The 21,418-nt window shown below is 44.0% G+C and overlaps 1 protein-coding gene across 1 annotated transcript; it reads right to left on the bottom strand.

Moving 5' to 3' along the window:
• Positions 1 to 3,790: 3,790 nt before the first annotated feature.
• On the bottom strand, positions 3,791 to 8,145 carry LOC109866881 (carbohydrate sulfotransferase 1-like). The gene has a single exon (XM_031801105.1). It carries the CDS (start codon positions 8,115 to 8,117, stop codon positions 6,825 to 6,827), a length of 1,293 nt encoding a protein of 430 aa, XP_031656965.1. The 5' UTR covers positions 8,118 to 8,145; the 3' UTR covers positions 3,791 to 6,824.
• Between the last annotated feature and the right edge of the window lie 13,273 nt (positions 8,146 to 21,418).

Raw genomic sequence — 21,418 nt, 5'->3', positions numbered from 1 at the left:
ATGGTGCCCTATTACCTATGGCACCTATTACCTATACAAAGGCCCTATTACCTATGGCACCCTATTACCTATACAAAGGCCCTATTACCTATGGCGCCCTATTACCTATACAGAGGCCTTGTTACCTATGGCACCTTATTACCTACAGTATTGCGACCTATGACCTATGGCATCCTATTACATATGGCGCCTTATTACCTACAGTATTGCGACCTATGACCTATGGCATCCTATTACATATGGCGCCTCATTACCTATACAGAGGCCCTATTACCTATTGCGCCCTGTTGCCTATACAGAGGGCCTATTACCTATGGCATCCTATCACATATGGTGTCCTATTACCTATATGGAGGCCCTATTACCTATATGGAGGCCCTATTACCTATGGTGCCCTATTACCTATCACGACCTATTACTTATGGCACCCTATTACACATGGCAACATATTACCTATGCAGAGGCCATATTACCTATGGCAACCTGTTACCTATGGCATCCTATTCACTATGGCACCCTATTACCTATACAGGGGCCCTATTACCTATGGCACCATATCACCTATGGCACCTTATTACCTATTACGCCCTATTACCTATGGCCCCCTGTTGCCTATGCCATCCTATTACCTATGGCATCATATTACCTATGCAGAGACCATATTGCCTACCCTGTTTACCTATGGCACCCTGTTACCTATGGCACCCTGTTACCTATGGCACCCTATTACCTATGGCATCCTATTACCTATGGCACCCTGTTACCTATGGCATCCTATTACCTATGGCACCCTATTACCTATGGCCTCCTATTACCTATGGCCTCCTATTACCTATGCAGAGGCCCTATTACCTATGGCACCCTATTTCCTATGGCGCCCTATTACCTACGGCGCCATATTACCTATACAGAGACCTTATTACCTATAGCACCCTATTACCTATGCGGAGGCCATATTTCCTGTGGCACCCTATTACCATAGCACCTTATTACCTATGTCGCCGTATTACCTGTCGCCCTATTACCTATGGCGCCCTATTACCTATGGCGCCTTATTACCTATGGCACCTTATTACCTATGGAAACCTATTACCTATGGTGCCGTATTACCTATGGCTCCCTATTACCTATGGCTCCCTATTACCTATGGCACCTTATTACCTATGGAAACCTATTACCTATGGCGCCTTATTACCTATGGCGCCTTATTACCTATGGCACCTTATTACCTATGGAAACCTATTACCTATGGCGCCTTATTACCTATGGAAACCTATTACCTATGACTCCCTATTACCTATGGCGCTCCTATTGTCTATGGCACCCTTTTACTTATGGGAACCCTATTACTTATGGCACCCTATTACCTATAGCGTCTTATTACATATGGTGCCCCTATTACCTATGGAGCCTTATTACCTTTGGCGCTCTATTACCTATGGAACCCTATTACCTATGGGACCCTATTGCCTATGGAACCCTATTACCTATGGCGTCTTATTACATATGGTGCCCCTATTACCTATGGAGCCTTATTACCTTTGGCGCTCTATTACCTATGGAACCCTATTACCTATGGGACCCTATTGCCTATGGAACCCTATTACATATGGCATCTTATTACCTATACAGAGGCCCTATTTCCTATGGCACCCTATTACCTATACAGAGGCCCTATGGGCTCTGGTCAAAAATAGGGCGCTCTAAAGGGAATAGGGTGTCATTTGGGACTCTGCCTGAATGTGAATTTCTCCAGCATCTCCCTCCTCTCTCCTGTGTTGTGCTGTGCACTGTACCAAATCACCACGTCAGCCAGACGACAGGTGGAGTTGGATCTCCTGGTGTTACTGTCAGCCCTCGTCTAACAGCTGTGTCTCTTTCTGACATGGTTTCCATTCCTGTCCGTAGTGACGTACTCGTTATGGGATATCCCTTGTAATGGACAACATGAAATGGGCATAATCGGATCCTGCGGATATGCATACAGAACCACAGTATTCAATGCTTGCTGTCGCCCGCTCACAGCCAATCACGTTGACTTGATAGGTCTTATCATTGCAGAAGCATTGCATAAGGTCACACTTTATCCCTTTAGGTGTCAATTATGCCAATTTATAAAATGGGTGGGTCTAATCCTGATTGCTGATTGGTTATTTAAAAATAGGGAAGTGTAAGTAAACCTTGGTTTGAGATCAGTGTTCAGTGTATAAAAGACCAGTGTTACTCTATACACTAGCTTTTGTTGAAGTATCAGATGTCCTTGACAATGACTTCTGTACCAGCTAGGTATGATAGGCTCCTTTTGGGCATCTCGTTTTCCTCAGGAGTCTAACAGTGACACAAAACTAAGAACAGAACTGTACTCCTGTACCTAACAACTGTACCTCTGCCAACCTACAAAGAACTGTAATAAAATCATTGTGAGAAAAGATTGTTCTCCTCCATTCATATTGTAGTACAGTTCTCTCGCTCTCTCCCTCTCTCTCTCACTCGCTCTCCCTCTCCCCCTCTCTCTGCCGCTCTCTCTGTCTCTCCTCCTCTCTCTCGGTCTCTCCCTCTCTCTGTCGCTCTCTCCCTCACTCTCCCTCTCGCTGTCTCTCTCCCTCTCCTCCTCACTCTCTTTGCCTCTTTCTCTGCCTCTCTCTCTCTCGCCCTCTCTCTCTCTCTCTATCTCTTTCTCTCCCCCTCTCTCTCTGCCACTCTCTCTCTCCCTGTCTCTTTCTCTCCCCCTCTCTCTCCGCCACTCTCTCTCTCCCTGCATCTCTCTCTCTCTACCTGTCTCTTTCTCTCCCCCCTCTCTCTCTCTCTCGCTCTCTGCCTCTCTCTCTCGCCCTCTCTCTCTCTACCTGTCTCTTTCTCTTCCCCTCTCTCTCCGCCACTCTCTCTCTCCCTGCTTCTCTCTCTCTCCCTGCATCTCTCTCTCTACCTGTCTCTTTCTCTGTCCCCTCTCTCTCTCCCTGCATCTCTCTCTCTCCCTGCATCTCTCTCTCTCTACCTGTCTCTTTCTCTGTCCCCTCTTTCTCTCCCTGCATCTCTCTCTCTCCCTGCATCTCTCTCTCTCTACCTGTCTCCTCACCTCTCTATCTGCTGTCTCTCTCTGCCTCTTAGTCATCTTGAGGAGTGGGTTTTGGTGTTTTGGCAGGAATATACACAGATAATTAGAGACATGCCTCGTTTTGTATCACATTCCAATGATAAAACTGGGGGGGACAAAAATGCCATTTCAGAATGTGGGGGGACATGTCCCTGTCCCCAGTGGAAGTTGTGCCCCTGCTCAGTATTCATATCCCAAAATAAATAAATGATCTCACAACAATACATTTTCATAGAAAGTTATCAAAAATAGATAAGATCTTGGAAAATACCTGTCTATTTGTGAAAAAATCACCCTGATTATCTCTTTATTCACGTCACAGTTTACCTATTTTCTTATGGCCTTGCCTACACCTAGCAACTTGTTTTTTAAATTGCACGAGCAAAAAATATTACATTTTATTTGGAAAGGCAACTCAGACAAAATTAAACTGTCTTATTTATATAATTCATATGAATTCGGAGGGCAGAAATGATTAAATAGTAAAACATTGGACCTCTCACTAAAGGCTTCAGTCATACAAAAGTTATACTTAAATCCGAACTGGTTCTCTAGCAGATTATTAATAATGTCTGACCCCATGTTCAAGAATGGCCTTTTTCCCTTTATTCAGATTACAAACGCTCACTTTCATTTTTTTAATGAAATCAACTCAAAAATATTGCAATTTTTAAAACAAACCATAGAAAGTTGGTTGCAATTTCACTTTAATCCACCAGAAAAGACAGAACAAATATTACAACAACAAATATTATGGGTAAACCCAAATATACTAATTGATAATAAAATAAAAATGGTATAATCTTTGTAAATTATATCATAAATAGGACTGGTGGAGTTATGTCACACATGCAGCTAACAAAAATAAATAGGATTGTCTGCCCTATCCAAAATTACAACTAACTAATTCTAGCATTACCACAAAAATGGAAGGGGGAGAACGTAAAGAACTTGTCTGTCGGCCCTGCATTAAAGACCAAAATTGGTTATAGATAATTGTGATGAATAAAAAACGCATACCACAAATGACAGCTGTGCCGTGTAGATTGCAAAATAGTTGGGAAGAGATTTTCTATGTACCGATTCCATGGCACATGGTTTATGAACTGATACACAAAATGACGATGGATTCAAAACGTTTTCATTTAAATTATTATACAAAATTATTGCAACCAACAGAATGTTATATATATGGGGGATACAACCATCCCAGCTCTGCAGATTTTGCTGTGAAGAGACAGAATCATTAGATAATTTGTTATGGTACTGTCCATATGTAGCTTTGGTTGCAGGTTCAGGAATGGCTGAAGAATTGCAACATTTACATGGAGCTAAATCTGCAAAGAGCACTGCTGGGTGATTTAAAAAGTCATAGTCAATCGATCAATAATATAATAATACTCTTGGCAAAAAAATGTAGCTTTAATTTACAATCTGTAGAAACATAAGAATAGAAAAGTTCAGAACTTTTGTGAATCATCACAGCTCAGTGGGATATATATGTATATGGCAGCTAGAAATGAACACTGGGTGGGGTTAAGAGATAGATGGGAGGGGTTGAGTGGAGCTGAAAGGTGGGACTAATACCAACAAGATAACTAATATAAAATATACTGTGTCCGTAAAATGTACGCTACTGTTCAAAAGTTTGGGGTCACTTAGAAATGTCCTTGTTTTTGAAAGAAAAGCACATTTTTTGTCCATGTAAATAACATCAAATTGATCAGACAGTGTAGACATTGGTAATGTTGTAAATTACTATTGTAGCTGGAAATGGCTGATTTTGAATGGAGTATCTACATAGGCGTACAGAGGCCCATTATCAACAACCATCACTCCAACCATCACTCCTTGTTTTTGAATAGAAGGAGCAGTGAGAGGCACCGGTCCACAACTGAGCAAGAGGACAAGTACATTAGAGTGTCTAGTTTGAGAAACAGACACCTCACAAGTCCTCAACTGGCAGCTTCATTAAATAGTACTCGCAAAACACCAGTCTGTGCGAACATAATTGCAAAAGGGTTTTCTAATGATCAATTATTCTTTTGAAATTATAAACTTGGATTAGCTAACACAACGTGCCATTGGAACGCAGGAGGGATGGTGCTGATAGTGGGCCTCTGTTCGCCTATGTAGATATTCCTTTAAAAATCTGCCGTTTCCAGCTACAATAGTCATTTACAACATTAACAATGTCTACACTGTATTTCTGATCAATATGATGTTATTTTAATGGACAAGAAAATATGATTTTCTTTCAAAAACAAGGACATTTCTAAGTGACCCCAAACTTTTGGAAGTTAGTGTATATAGGTTCAGAGCTTTTGTGAAACAGCACAGTTGAAAAATATATGGCAAATAGAAATCAAAACTGGATGGTCTTCAGAGATAGATGGGAGGGGTTGAGGGTAGCTGAAGGATGGGACAAAAAAACAAACAATAGATAACTATTGTAATATACTGTGTCTGTAAGATGTATATAGTATGTATAAGCGAGAAGTAGAAGGCTAAGTGTTGTTGTCCATTCATTTACTCCAATAAGGGAGGGACAGTAGGGTTTAGGGAAAATAATAAAGGAAAATATGTTTTAAAACAGTGTCTTTGAGGATAAAGAACTCAACTTTAAGAGTCCAAGGGGATTGGGTAAGGCCATTTCCCAGCCTGTCACTGTTTCATGTAAGTTATTTTAGTACATGTTTGTAAAGTAATAACTCAAAATAAATAAATAAATAGATAATAACAAAGGCCTTCCTCACTTATTGTGACAGCATAATGGTCAGTTTCTGTTGACAAATGGAACATAAAATACTGTATTCTATTCAGTTCAATTCTATTCCTTCCAGAGATTGAAAACTCCACTACCCTGATAATGTTGTGAAGACCAGAGCTAGCTTACCTACATAAGACTAATCAGCCACTGCAGCTGTCTCCGATTGCCTGCCTGCTCCACATCGTCAGTAGTTGGCCGGGAAGTCGAACTAAACATTTCCAACACCTCGCTGACACTTGGATGATCAGGGTAAACTATGCTTGCGTCTGCAATGGCACCCTATTCCCTACACAGTGCACGACTTTTGACCAACACCCTATGGGCCCTGATCAAAAGTAGTGCACTAGATAGGGAATAGGGTGCCATTTGGGATGAAGTCTCTGTAAAATCACTGTTGTCTGGCACTCATTACCCTTTGGTGAGGGTGGATTTGACAACCCTCGGTTAAGCTATTTCAACACGATTAAAGCGCCACCCCTTAATTGTTACCCTCGGTAATATTTAAACAACACCATTTAAATTGACTGCAACATTCAAATGTATCTTGCATGGTTTTATCATGGGCCTACACCTCAGCATTTATCAGTTAAGGTATGATTAGGTACATTCCCTAACAATATTGTACAGTAGGTCCAGTTTTCTTGATGTACAAATATTAACATTCACTTTTGTCAATGCAACTGTCAGCATTCAGGGAACTTAAGTAGGATGGTGCATCACTGTAGGTTGTTCATGTCAATTAACCTGACATTAGTGTCCCTTCAATATCGATTAAACATTGATACTGAAATCTCTAAAACAGCATTCCCAAATGATTTTTCTTGTGCTGTTCTGAATGTCTTAAATCTTACCACATGAGTCGTCAAGGTTTCTGAGGTTTAGTGCAAATCTGAGAGGAAATGAAGGCAACAATGTAAATATAACAAAAATATTTGTGCGTTGTGATTGGCCCTTGCTTTTCTACAAAAAAGGTACAAAAGTTTTGTCCTCGATGAGAGTGAGAGACAGATTTTTCAGCTCCTCGGGCGAACTGACAGTCTTATAACCCAGCTCCTGTAGAACTTGCTGACACACAGTCTGTGTGTAATCAACCATGTCATAAGACAATTTGAGCCTCCAGCTTTCTGCGTTGGCCGCTGAGTCCCGAACAGTGCCGTATTTATGCTTGGCTGACAGATCATTGCTTCCCCTAGTGTTGTTCTGGATCCAGTCTCCTACGTTCTTGTCCATGACCAGACCCAGGTAATCATAGATCTTCTTGGTCTTCTGGAGAGGGTTCTTGGCCAGGTCCTCATACCTGACCAGCATATACCTCCCTTTGAGCCATGGAGGCTTGCTGAGCCCAGTGGTTACAGATCCCAGGAAGTCCTCACAGACCATGGTAAGCTGGGTGAGGTCCAGGTTGTAGGGCCTCCTCCCAGTGGCCCTCCAGATCCTCCAGAGGCGGTAGGTGTCCCTGAAGGTCTCAATGCGTGAGGCCAGGATCCCTCGGGGGTCCCTAACCAGCTGGATCACCTTGAGGTTGAGCCTAGGGTCCTCCACCAGAGCCCTGAGGTCACTCACCTCAGGTATCCGTACGGTCTTGATGGCCACATGGCGCCGCTCCCGGCAAGCGTCCGACGCCAGCGTCATGTTGAGAACCCCACACCTCTTGACGCACTCTCCTTCATCGATGTTCAACTCTCCAGGACTGAAGGCGTCGCAGACAGGCAGGGAGCACAGAGCCTTGCTGGCTCCCCTCCGGAACAACTTGTCTGTACTGTGATTGGCCGGCTGGGGTTTGATGTAGCTCTCCAGGAAGTAAAGGTCACAGTCATAGAGGCTCCGGAGCAGGTCCCTGCTAGCTCCCAGCATCACCCTGGTGTCGCCTGCCGTCCTGCTGCGGGACAGGCGGGGGAGCAGGGTGGTCTGGACGTGGTAGAGCGGCTCAAACAGATAAAACACATCCTGGTGCTGGTTGAACAGCTGACCCACGAAGGAGCTGCCGCTGCGGGTCGTGGCCAGGATGAGAACATGGGTCTTCCTGGAGACATTGGAGGAGAAGTAAAGAAAGTCGTCACAGATCCGCTTGTCAAAAGACAAGTCCACCACATCCTGCCCCAGCATGCCACAGTTCAGAGGGTTGGAGATTGTCACTGGACACATCTGGAATGGCTTGGCTGTGAACGTCCTGATGGCTGTGTACTGGATCGCTATGGACGCTAAGGCTAGCAGAATCACAGCCTTCCAGGAACATTGCATGGCTGAATTCATTCATTTAGATAGATGATACAGTCTGTTCAGATCCTGGTGGAGCAAAACAAATCAAAATAATTGGGATACACTCATGCTGTATAGAATCCACAAACACCAACAGGAAGCAGCAGCAAAACAGTTTATACAGCAGTCTCACTATGAAACAAAAAAGTTTGTGTTTTGAATCCCAAACTTTTTCTTCCTAGATAGTTACTTTGTTGATCTTACAATTTGTTTTATTACTGTTGTTTTATTGAACTGTAATAAAGGCCTTACCCTCATATATAATACTGTCAAATATAATAAACCAGACCCAGTTTGGATGTTTAGTTATTGTTTTTTCTGGTCCATAGCATTTCTGTATTATGAGCTGTAGGCAACCCCAAATTACAGAAAGCAATTACATACTACATCAAAGACTATAGGATTCCTAGGACCTAAGATTCCATAATGTAGATTCTAATGTCGATAATGGATATATTTATGTAGATACCATTTATATAAAATAGCTTCACCATGTTCAGATCTCCAGTGGCAGTAATACAATCAATAAAACATAATTGATTAAAATACTATCAATTGTTTATGTCAAAGATACTTTTGAGCCTATATTGTACATCTATATACTTACACTGTATGGTATTCTCTATTCGACTAATATTATCTATACTCCACAGATAAGAAAAATGGCTTTCAAGTTAAAAAAATAGTGATCTAAAACACAAATAAACGTAACTAGCAGTTGCTCGTCAATATTGGTGGCTTTCTTCTGATGAGAATATAAAATACACAACACCTAAAATGTGTCCAAAATAAACATTTTATGCTACTTTGTAAATGTTTGGTGGTATTTTATTTTACCTTTGAATAAAAACTAAGGAATTCAGTGATTGAAATCAGACTAATGCAAAAACCTGTCTGAATTTCCTTCAGTCACTCATCGTGACAAAAGGCTGGCGGCACCTGTAGAAAAGCGTCTTGTAATTTCTCTGGCAACGCTACATCTGGCAAGGGATAGATGTGACAACGAACAATTGACGACAGACAGCGCGATGAGATCTGTGATTTACCGCAGTGCAACAGAATACGCTTTCATTCGAAGATGATTAGTCTACACAAATGGGCTAGACGTCTAGGCATAGCCTCAATAACACTTTTCATATTTGAAATGACCAAATAACGGCCATGTTATTCTTCTTAATACACACAAAACACATTTTAAGCATAAATAAAATGCATAAACCCCAAATAATCCAATAAACTACTTTCTTACCACATAAATTCATAGTGGGTAAATAAAAGGTTAGAAACAATAGAAAAGCAATGTAACGGTTCAAAACATGTCGTCACAAAAATCTGATATTTTCGGACTAAACATTATCGAACGGCAGCTGTCCCGTCTTCTTCCCTCATGCGTCTGAATAGCAAAACGACAGGAACTGCTCCCACATGTAGAATAATCAGAATCAGTCCGTGTTTTACAAGGATGAGATCGTGATAAAATAAATAAGTCAAAGTTGCAAGGCAGAAGAACATGAAACTCCAAGACACAGGGTAGAACAGATTAGAGAATGATGCCGCAGCCTTCGCAAAACCCGCCGCCACCGCACCGACGTGTAGGCTATTCCAGATTGCCTTGACTAATGCGCATGTTGTAGTTTAGGCTATAGGTTGGTGGTTTGGCTGTGTGTGAGGTGTGCCAATAAGTGCCCGCGCGTTCTGGACCACCCTAAACCTCCTCTACATCCTTCTATCAACCCTCCCACCCACAGCCCCTGACAAGCACATGTTGCAGTCTGAGATGCTTACAGTCACATGGATTAAGTGAGCAGACCTGGGTTCAAATACATGCCTATTTAAGTATTTGTATTTTCTTTAAAAATATTTTGAGTATTTTCTATAAATGCTAGGCTATTTGAAACTTTTCTAATACATTTGTAAAATACTGAGAGTTACAATCTCTATGAAGACAGGTATTTTATGCAAGGCATTGGTAAGGTCTAATGAGAGAGAGAGAGAGAAATACATTAATTTACTATCCTATATAGCAGAGACTAAAGGGATTTGAATTCATATTCTGTTCTTCTGGCTGCCTTTCTGTACAAAAAATGAACATCTGATTGATATTTGCTCTGCAAAGAATGTTCGTGCTTTAGTGACAACTGAGTGAATACCACAAGGTATAAATACAAGATCTTCTGTAACCTCTGTCTGTCTGCCTGTCTGTCTGCCTGTCTGTCTGTCTGTCTGTCTGTCTGTCTGTCTGTCTGTCTGTCTGTCTGTCTGTCTGTCTGTCTGTCTGTCTGTCTGTCTGTCTGTCTGTCTGTCTGTCTCTGTCTCTGTCTCTGTCTCTGTCTCCTCTCTCTCTGTCTCCTCTCTCTCTGTCTCCTCTCTCTCTGTCTCCTCTCTCTCTGTCTCCTCTCTCTCTCTCTCTCTCTCTGTCTCCTCTCTCTCTGTCTCCTCTCTCTCTGTCTCCTCTCTCTCTGTCTCCTCTCTCTCTGTCTCCTCTCTCTCTCTCTCTCTCTCTCTCTCTCTCTCTTTCCCCCTCTCTCTTTTTTTCTCTCTTACACACTGTTGCTCTTCTTTCTCTTGCTCGCTCTCTCTCAATAACAAACAACGAAGCAAAACTGAAACTTAGTATGCCTATGTAAGTATTGGATTAGATGAGCATGGTCTGGCTGGCAACATCATTGAGCTAATGCAGCCTGAATGAGAAGAGATATTATCAGCACCACTCCATCAGTCTGGCTACATTAAAAAAAACGAGAGATGTCAAAATTTGTCCCAACAGTTGAGGTTAGATCTGATCTCAGAGCTCAATGTGTCCTAAATGGCACCCTATTCCTTAAATAGTGCACTACATAAGGCATGTGATGGCATTTAGGATGCAGTCTTAGACTGCAGCTGAATGGCTGCGAGCCAGAACAGACAGACAGTTCAGAGCACAAAGCCAGTTGTCATAGAGAACAGAAAAATAATGTAATAGTGCCTACTGTATAGCTAATAAATGTGTATGCTCATAGCTCATAAAACTCGTAGCTCAAAATCAAAACTCATGGCTCAAAATCAAAACTCATGGCTCAAGCTCAAAACTCATAGCAACTAATAGCTGAAGAAAGTGTACCTATTCTAGTATCTTCTTATTATTTGGACCTTTTAGCACCAAGTCTGAAAACATAAAGAAAATACCTTCACCCATGGTCTCTCATGGCCTCTCTACCTGTACCTCTCTACCTGTACCTCTTTACCTGTACCTCTCAACCTGTACCTCTCAACCTGTACCTCTCTACACGTACCTCTGAACCTATACCTCTCTACACGTACCTCTCAACCTGTACCTCTCAACCTGTACCTCTCTACCTGTACCTCTCTACCTGTACCTCTCTACCTGTACCTCTCTACCTGTACCTCTCTACATGTACCTCTCTACATGTACCTCTCTACATGTACCTCTCTACCTGTACCTCTCTACATGTACCTCTCTACATGTACCTCTCTACATGTACCTCTCTACCTGTACCTCTCTACATGTACCTCTCTACCTGTACCTCTCTACCTGTACCTCTCTACATGTACTTCTCTACCTGTACCTCTCTACATGTACCTCTCTACCTGTACCTCTCTACATGTACTTCTCTACCTGTACCTCTCTACACGTACCTCTCTACTTGTATACCTCTCTATCTGTACCTCTCTACCTGTACCTCTCTACCTGTACCTCTCTACCTGTACCTCTCTACACGTACCTCTCTATCTGTACCTCTAACATATACCTCTCTACCTGTACCTCTCTACCTGTACCTCTCTACATGTACCTCTCTACATGTACCTCTCTACATGTACCTCTCTACCTGTACCTCTCTACCTGTACCTCTCTACCTGTACCTCTCTACATGTACCTCTCTACCTGTACCTCTCTACATGTACTTATCTACCTGTACCTCTCTACACGTACCTCTCTACTTGTATACCTCTCTATCTGTACCTCTCTAACTGTACCTCTCTACCTGTACCTCTCTACCTGTACCTCTCTACACGTACCTCTCTATCTGTACCTCTAACATATACCTCTCTACCTGTACCTCTCTACATGTACCTCTCTACATGTACCTCTCTACATGTACCTCTCTACCTGTACCTCTCTACCTGTACCTCTCTACATGTACCTCTCTACCTGTACCTCTCTACATGTACTTCTCTACCTGTACCTCTCTACATGTCCCTCTCTACCTGTACCTCTCTACATGTACTTCTCTACCTGTACCTCTCTACTCGTACCTCTCTACTTGTATACCTCTCTATCTGTACCTCTCTACCTGTACCTCTCTACACGTACCTCTCTATCTGTACCTCTCAACCTGTACCTCTCTACACGTACCTCTCTATCTGTACCTCTCAACCTGTACCTCTCTACACGTACCTCTCTACCTGTACCTTTTTCCTATTCTCATCCCCACTCTTCTCTCTCCTCTCCTCCCCCTTTCCTCTCTCCTCTCATCCCCTCTCCTCTCAGTCCCCCTCTTCTCTCTCCTCTCCTCCCCCTTTCCTCTCTCCTCTCATCCCCTCTCCTCTCAGTCCCCCTCTTCTCTCTCCTCTCCTCCCCCTTTCCTCTCTCCTCTCATCCCCTCTCCTCTCATCCTCTCTCCTCTCATCCCCTCTCCTCTCAGTCCCCCTCTTCTCTCTCCTCTCCTCCCCCTTTCCTCTCTCCTCTCATCCCCTCTCCTCTCATCCTCTCTCCTCTCATCCCCTCTCCTCTCAGTCCCCCTCTTCTCTCTCCTCTCCTCCCCCTTTCCTCTCTCCTCTCATCCCCTCTCCTCTCAGTCCCCCTCTTCTCTCTCCTCTCCTCCCCCTTTCCTCTCTCCTCTCATCCCCTCTCCTCTCATCCTCTCTCCTCTCATCCCCTCTCCTCTCAGTCCCCCTCTTCTCTCTCCTCTCCTCCCCCTTTCCTCTCTCCTCTCATCCCCTCTCCTCTCATCCCCTCTCCTCTCCTCTCATCCCCTCTCCTCTCAGTCCCCCAGTCTCAACGCTTCTGTTTTTTCTCTCTTCCTCAATTTGCTTGAACCCAGACTTCTGTATTTGAAATAGGATTTTCTCTCACTCGCCCCCTCCAAGCAATTTCATCCTAACTCCTATACTGCCAAAAGTGAGATTATGGTTGGCTTTAGCTAAATCAGTTTCATCTTTGTGTGTTCAACGCAACTTTGGTTTCAATCAGCATGTGTGCTCAAGCATTGGAAAATGTCTGCGGGGTGAGTGTGTGGTTGAGCGGAGATGGGCCTGTGCTCTAATCCACCCTGGTGAGCATTAGTAATAAGCTCTCCATATGCGTCGAGGAGACACACATACAGGACTGTCCAGTCTCCTCTATGCTAAATCACTCTTTGTCTTCAGTAATGCAGAGCGACTCCACAACTGACTATTTCTGAAATTGACTGGCTAAGCCTAGGAACCTGAGAAGTGCCTTGGCTCAGCTATATGCAAAGACTACAAATTATTAAGCAGAGATAGACAAAAACACCATGTCTTCGTCCATGGCACCCTATTCCCTATATAGTGCACTACATTTGACCATGGCCCATAGGGTACACTTTGGGAGGCAGCCCAAGGCTAAAGATCCGTTATCAATCTAGCCAGGTTGAGAGGGAGGCTTACTGATAGCCCAAGGTATGACATTGAGTATAAACATTTCACATCTGCACAAGCGTGCCAATTCACATTTTAGTAGACAGTGTTATCTAGAGCGACTTACAGGAGCAATTAGAGTTAAGGGCCTTGCTCAAGGGTACATCAAAATACTTTTCATCTCGTCAACTCAGGGATTTGAACCAGCAACCATTTGGTTAACCACCCAATGCTCTTAACCGCTAGGCTACCTGCTGCCCTGTGAAAGACTGAATCATTAAACGGAAGCCTAGGCAGTAAGCATTGCTGCAGAGCACATACCGTCTAGCTGTTTCATAATTGAATGTAAACACAAGTTCTAGCTACAATAACATGCAGGGGAAAACATCAACATCTGTGTCTGCATAGTCAATAAGTCACACCGGCTAGAGAGGATACAGTTGGAATAGGATCAAGACAATCTCCCTGGGGAATTACTGGGAATTACTGAGAATTGCTGGGAATTGCTGAGAATTGCTGTGAATTGCTGTGAATTGCTGTGAATTGCTGGGAATTACTGTGAATTGCTGTGATAATTAACTTTTCGAATGGTTTACACCTCCACACCCCACAGACATTGTGAGAGTGAAATATGAATAAGTGAGACATGAATAGCTCACCTTGTGCGCGTATGCGTGTGGGTGGGTGTGTGTGCTTACGGGCGTGGGTGCGTGCGAGCGGGTGTGTGTGCGGGTGTGGATGTGTGTGTGCGTGCGTGCGGGTGTGGCTGTGTGTGTGCGAGCGGGTGTGTGTGCGGGTGTGGATGTGTGTGTGTGAGCGGGTGTGGATGGGTGTGTGTGCGGGTGTGGATGTGTGTGTGCGGGTGTGTGTGCGGGTGTGGATGTGTGTGTGCGTGCATGCGGGTGTGGATGTGTGTGTGCGTGCGGGTGTGTGTGCGAGCGGGTGTGTGTGCGAGCAGGTGTGGATGTGTGTGTGCGAGCAGGTGTGGATGTGTGTGTGTGTGCGGGTGCGGGTGGTTGTATGCCTCCCATAGCTGATCATTTGAATGGAACAGGAGCCAAGAACATGCCACACAGCTAGCCAAGGTTGTTGCCCCAGCTGTCTGCGGATGCTTCCAGGGGCAGACTGGGACCAGAAATTAGCCCAGGCATTCTAACACATTGACCCATTTTTTTTGTTATTAGTAGCCAAATAATGGTCATTCTGTACACAGCACATATCAATTTAGATGCGTCCACAGGGCTAAAGATGGAGCAGCCCATCTGGCACTTGCCCAAACTTCCCTATGCCTGTTTCCGGGTCCCTCCATCCCTCCAGTCGAGACAAATGACTCGATTTGGAATAATTGGAATGAGTTAGTCGAGAGGAGAGAAGAGTGAAGTTCTTGGAAAACAGTCTTCTGTCAGGTTCAACTCTAATTAAGACAAGCACAGGCCACGGCAGTCTGGGGATGCATCCCAAATGGAATCCTATTAAATACATAGTGCACTACCTTTGACCAGGGGGCTCTGGTCAAAAGTAGTGCTCTATATAGGGAATAGGGTTCCATAGGGTTCTGGTCTAATGTAGTGCACTATATAGGAAATAGTGTGTCATTTACGACGCAACCTGTGTTTTCCATTATTCAGAGAAGCTGTTGACAGAGGCCACCTCTATTAGCAGGAAGGGAATGAGCTTTTAAGGCACCAGTTTTTAGTTTCAAGGAACAGCTCAGAGTTTTACTGAAAGTGGTACTCTGTAGTAGGCTGTCTGATCAAAACAGTCTAAATAGTTTTGAGAGGTTAGCCTACATTTTCCTATGCATTGTGGATTAGCCAGCAGCATACCAGCCTGCATCCCACTCTTGCCTCTGAAGCAAAGCAGGATTGATCCTGGATGGGAGACCAAATAATGCTGTAAATGGTGCTGGAGGGTCAGTAAGAGGCACTCTTTTGGGCTCCCGGGTGGCGCAGTGACCAGAGATTCTGGGTTCGAGCCAAGGCTCTGTCGCAGCCGGCCGCGACCGGGAGGCCCATGGGGCGGTGCACAATTGGCCCAGTGTCGTCCGGGTTAGGGAGGGTTTGGCTGGAAGGGATATCCTTGTCTCATCTCGCACTAGCAACTCCTGTGTTGGGCCGGGTGCAGTGCATGCTGTCCAGGTCGCCAGGTGTACGGTGTTTCCTCCTACACATTGGTGCTTCTGGGTTGGATGTGCATTGTGTCAAGAAGCAGTGCTGCTAGGTTGGGTTGTGTTTCGGAGGACGCATGACTCTCGACCTTCACCTCTCCCGAGTTGCAGCGATGAGACAAGACTGTAACTACTACCAATTTGACACCATGAAATTGGGGAGAAAAAAGGGGGTTAAAAAAAGAGTCACTCTGGTCTAAAAAAATCATACCAGGACAGTGATTGGGGACATTTCCTCCTCTTCCCTGTAACTATTCCCCAGGTCATTGCTGTATGTGAGAATGTGTTCTCAGTCAACTTATATTTTGTAAAGAAAGTTCATACTATTATCACATTGCCAATCTTATTTCCAAGCACTTCTGGACACCGGTCGACAGTTACTAACCTCGATTTTGACTTAAAATCCAACGTCAACTCCGACGAAGCTGTTCCCTTGTTCACACCGGACGCTATTCCTTTGTTTCATGGGCTAGCAAAACACAGCAGTCTGAGACGTAAGAGAACATCGAGATCTTCGTTCGAAGATAATAAAAACAGAAATATCACATTTACATAAGCATTCAGATCCTTTAATTAGGACTTTGTTGAAGCACCTTTGGAAGTGATTACAGCATCGAATCTTCTTGGCTATGACGCTACAAGCTTGGCACACCTATATTTGTGGAGTTTCTCCCATTCTTCTTTGCAGATCCACTCAAGCTCTGTCAGGTTGGATGGGGAGCGTTTCTGCACAGCTATTTTCATGTCTCTCCAGAGATGTTTGATTGGGCTCTGGTTGGGCCACTCAAGGAGACTTGTCCTGAAGCCACTCATGCGTTGTCTTGGCTGTGTGCTTAGGGTCGTTGTTATGTTTGGAAGGTGAACCTTCACCCCAGTCTGAGGTCCTGAGCGCTCTGGGGCAGGTTTTCATCAAGGATCCCTCTGTACTTTGCTCCGTTCATCTTTGCCGCAATCCTGACTTCCCTGCCACTGAAAAATATCCCCACAGCATGATGCTGCCACAACCATGCTTCACCGTTGGGATGGTACCAGGTTTCCACCCAACGCTACGCTTGACATTCAGGCCAAAGAGTTGAATCTTGGTTTCATCAGACCAGAGAATCTTGTTTCTCATGGTCTGAGAGTCTTTAGGTGCCTTTTGGAAAACTCCAAGCAGGTTGTCTCTTGACTTTTACTGAGTAGTGGCTTCCGTCTGGCAGACTCTACCATAAAGGCCTGATGGGTGGAGTACTGCAGAGATGGTTGTCTTTCTGGAAGTTTTCTCCCATCTCCACAGAAGAACTCTAGAGCTCTAATAGAGTGACCATCGGGTTCTTGGTCACCTCCCTGACCAAGGCCCTTCGATTGCTCAGTTAGGCCGGGCAGCCAGCTCTAGGAAAAGTGGTTCCAAACTTGTTCCATTTAAGAATGATAGAGGCCACTGTGTTCTTGGGGACCTTCAATGCTGCAGAAATGTTTTGGTACCGTTCCCCAGTTTTGTGCCTCGACACATTCCTGTCTCTGAGCTCTACGGACAATTCCTTCGACCTCATGGCTTGGTTTTTGCTCTGACATGCACTGTCAACTGTGTGACCTTATGTAGACAGGTGTGTGCCTTTCCAAATCATGTCCAATCAATTGAATTTACTACAGGTGGACTCCAATCAAGTTGTATAAACATCTCAAGGATGATCAATGGAAACAGGATGCACCTGAGCTCAATTTTCGAGGCTCATAGCAAAGGGTATAAAAACTTGTGGTTTTAAGGTTTTTATGTTTAATACATTTGCAAAAATTTGTAAAGACCTGTCATTATGGGGTATTGTGTGTAGATTGCTGAGGATTTTTATTAATTTAATACATTTTAGAATAAGGCAGTAAAGTAATCAAATGTGTAAAATGTCAAGGGGTCTCAATACTTTCCGAAGGCACTGTATATACAAAAGTATGAGGACACCCCTTCAAATTAGTGGATTCAGCTATTTCTGCCACACCCGTAGCTGACAGGTGTATAGAATCGAGCACACAAACATGCAATCTCCATAGACAAACATTGGCAGTAGAATGGCCTTACTAAAGAGCTCATTGACTTTTAACGTTGCAATGCCATAGGATGCCACCTTTCCAACAAGTCTGTTTCTCAAATGTCTGCCCTGCTAGAGCTGCCCCAGTCAATTGTAAGTGCTGTTATTGTGAGTGTAAACATTTAGGAGCAACAATGGCTCAGCTACGAAGTGGTTGGCCACACAAGCTCACGGAATGGGACTGCTGAGTGCTGAAACGCAGCACGTAAAAATAGTCTCTCCTCGGTTTCAACACTCACTACCGAGTTCCAAACTGCTTCGTCAGGAGTGTAATGAAATGGGTTTCCATGGCCGAGCAGCCGCACACAAACCTAAGATCACCATGCCCAAAGCCAAGCGTCAGCTGGACTGATGTAAAGCTCACCGCCATTGGACACTGGAGCAGTGGAAACGTTCTCTGGAATGAGCAATCATGCTTCACCATCTGGCAGTCTTACAGACAAATCTGGGTTTGGCGAATGCCAAGAGAATGCTACATGCCCCAATGCATAGTGCAAACTGTAAAGTTTGGTGGAGGAGGAATAATGGTCTTAGTTCCAGTAACGGGAAATCTTAACCCTACAGCATATAATGACATTCTAGATGACATTCTAGATGATTCTCTGCTTCCAACTTTGTGGCAGCAGTTTGAGAAAGGCCCGTTCCTGTTTCAGCATGACAATGCCCCGTGCACAAAGCAAGGTCCATACAGAAATGGTTTGTTGAGATCGGTGTAGAGGAACCTGACTGGCTTGCACAGAGCCCTGACCTCAACCCCATCGAACACCTTTGGAATTAATTGGAACGCCGACTGTGAGCCAGGCATTATCGCCCAACATCAGTGCCCAACCTCACTAGTGCTCTTGGCTGAATGGAAGCAAGTCCCCTCAGCAATGTTCCAACATCTAGTGGAAATATGCAAGAGACTATAGTTGAGCTGTGAGGAAGGCTCATAATAATGGCTCAAACTAGTTAAGGGAATGGCATCAAACAAGAAAGAGACAATGAATCTGAGACCGCTTTACAACATCTGAGTTGTTGACCTATACAATTACTGTAAAGTTAACCTGCAATCAAATATCATACCTAGAGACCTATCAAGACAACAGAACCTCTGCTATATAGCCTCGTTATTGTTATTTTATTGTGTTACTTTTTATTTTATTTTTTACGTTACTTTATTTAGTAAATAAATATAACTCTATTTCTTGAAATGCATTGTTGGTTAAGGGCTCTTAAATAAGCAGTTCACAGTAAGATCATCACCTGTTGTATTCAGCGCTTGTAACAAATAAAATGTGATTTGATTTTACCCAGATGTGTAACACTGGGGGTTGGCAAAATCAACACAGTGAATGCTGAAGTCCTGAGAAGACAATAAAACCTTTTGCATAGGGTGTTGATAAGAGACAATTCAGGGGCTGCCCTACATACGCACAAACACACAAATACACACACACGCTCGCACACACACACACACACACACCACACGCACGCATACGCACGCATACACACACACTTTCACAATAATCAAAATTCTTTATTGTCTATCCTGATGCCTAGTCACTTTACCCTGCCTTCATGTACATTTATACAGTTCCTCAAATACTGTGTACCAGCATACATTGATCTGGTACTAGTACTGCCTGTATATAGCTCCACATTGATCTGGTACTAGTACTGCCTGTATATAGCTCCACATTGATCTGGTACTGCCTGTATATAGCTCCACATTGATCTGGTACTGGTACTGCCTGTATATAGCTCCACATTGATCTGGTACTGGTACTGCCTGTACATAGCTCCACATTGATCTAGTACTGGTACTTCCTGTATATAGCTCCACATTGATCTGGTACTAGTACTGCCTGTATATAGCTCCACATTGATCTGGTACTGCCTGTATATAGCTCCACATTGATCTGGTACTGGTACTGCCTGTATATAGCTCCACATTGATCTGGTACTGGTACTGCCTGTACATAGCTCCACATTGATCTAGTACTGGTACTGCCTGTATATAGCTCCACATTTATCTGGTACTGCCTGTATATAGCTCCACATTGATCTGGTACTCCCTGTATATAGCTCCACATTGATCTTGTACTGGTACGGCCTGTATATAGCTCCACATTGATCTGGTACTGGTACTGCCTGTACATAGCTCTACATTGATCTGGTACTGGTACTCCCTGTATATAGCTCCACATTGATCTGGTACTGCCTGTACATAGCTCCACATTGATCAAGTACTCCCTGTATATAGCTCCACATTGATCTGGTACTGGTACTGCCTGTATATAGCTCCACATTGATCTGGTACTGGTACTCCCTGTATATAGCTCCACATTGATCTGGTACTCCCTGTATATAGGTCCACATTGATCTGGTACTCCCTGTATATAGCTCCACATTGATCTGGTACTGGTACTCCCTGTATATAGCTCCACATTGATCTGGTACTGGTACTCCCTGTATATAGCTCCACATTGATCTGGTACTCCCTGTATATAGCTCCACATTGATCTGGTACTGGTACTCCCTGTATATAGCTCCACATTGATCTGGTACTGGTTCTCCCTGTATATAGCTCCACATTGATCTGGTACTGGTACTCCCTGTATATAGCTCCATGTCGATCTGGTACTGGTACTCCCTGTATATAGCTCCACGTCGATCTGGTACTTGCTGTATATAGCTCCACATTTATCTGGTACTGGTACTCCCTGTATATAGCTCCACATTGATCTGGTACTGGTACTCCCTGTATATAGCTCCACATTGATCTGGTACTGCCTTTATATAGCTCCACATTGATCTGGTACTGTTACTCCCTGTATATAGCTCCACATTGATCTGTTACTGCCTGTATATAGCTCCACATTGATCTGGTACTGGTACTCCCTGTATATAGCTCCACATTGATCTGGTACTCCCTGTATATAGCTCCACGTTGATCTGGTACCCCCTGTATATAGCTCCACATTGATCTGGTACTCCCTGTATATAGCTCCACATTGATCTGGTACTCCCTGTATATAGCTCCACGTTGATCTGGTACTCCCTGTATATAGCTCCACATTGATCTGGTACTCCCTGTATATAGCTCCACATTGATCTGGTACTCCCTCTATATAGCTCCACGTTGATCTGGTACTCCCTGTATATAGCTCCACATTGATCTGGTACTCCCTGTATATAGCTCCACGTTGATCTGGTACTGGTACTCCCTGTATATAGCTCCACATTGATCTGGTACTCCCTGTATATAGCTCCACATTGATCTGGTACTGGTACTCCCTGTATATAGCTCCACATTGATCTGGTACTCCCTGTATATAGCTCCACGTTGATCTGGTACTCCCTGTATATAGCTCCACATTGATCTGGTACTCCCTGTATATAGCTCCACGTTGATCTGGTACTCCCTGTATATAGCTCCACGTTGATCTGGTACTCCCTGTATATAGCTCCACGTTGATCTGGTA

The sequence above is a fragment of the Oncorhynchus kisutch genome, linkage group LG22, assembly GCF_002021735.2.
Source record: "Oncorhynchus kisutch isolate 150728-3 linkage group LG22, Okis_V2, whole genome shotgun sequence".
NCBI lineage: Eukaryota > Metazoa > Chordata > Actinopteri > Salmoniformes > Salmonidae > Oncorhynchus > Oncorhynchus kisutch.
This window is presented reverse-complemented; position numbering and strand designations above follow the sequence as displayed.

Bases quoted from the DNA above. Each gene is read 5' to 3' on its own strand.
- LOC109866881 (XM_031801105.1), bottom strand. From the start codon at position 8,117: ATGAATTCAGCCATGCAATGTTCCTGGAAGGCTGTGATTCTGCTAGCC.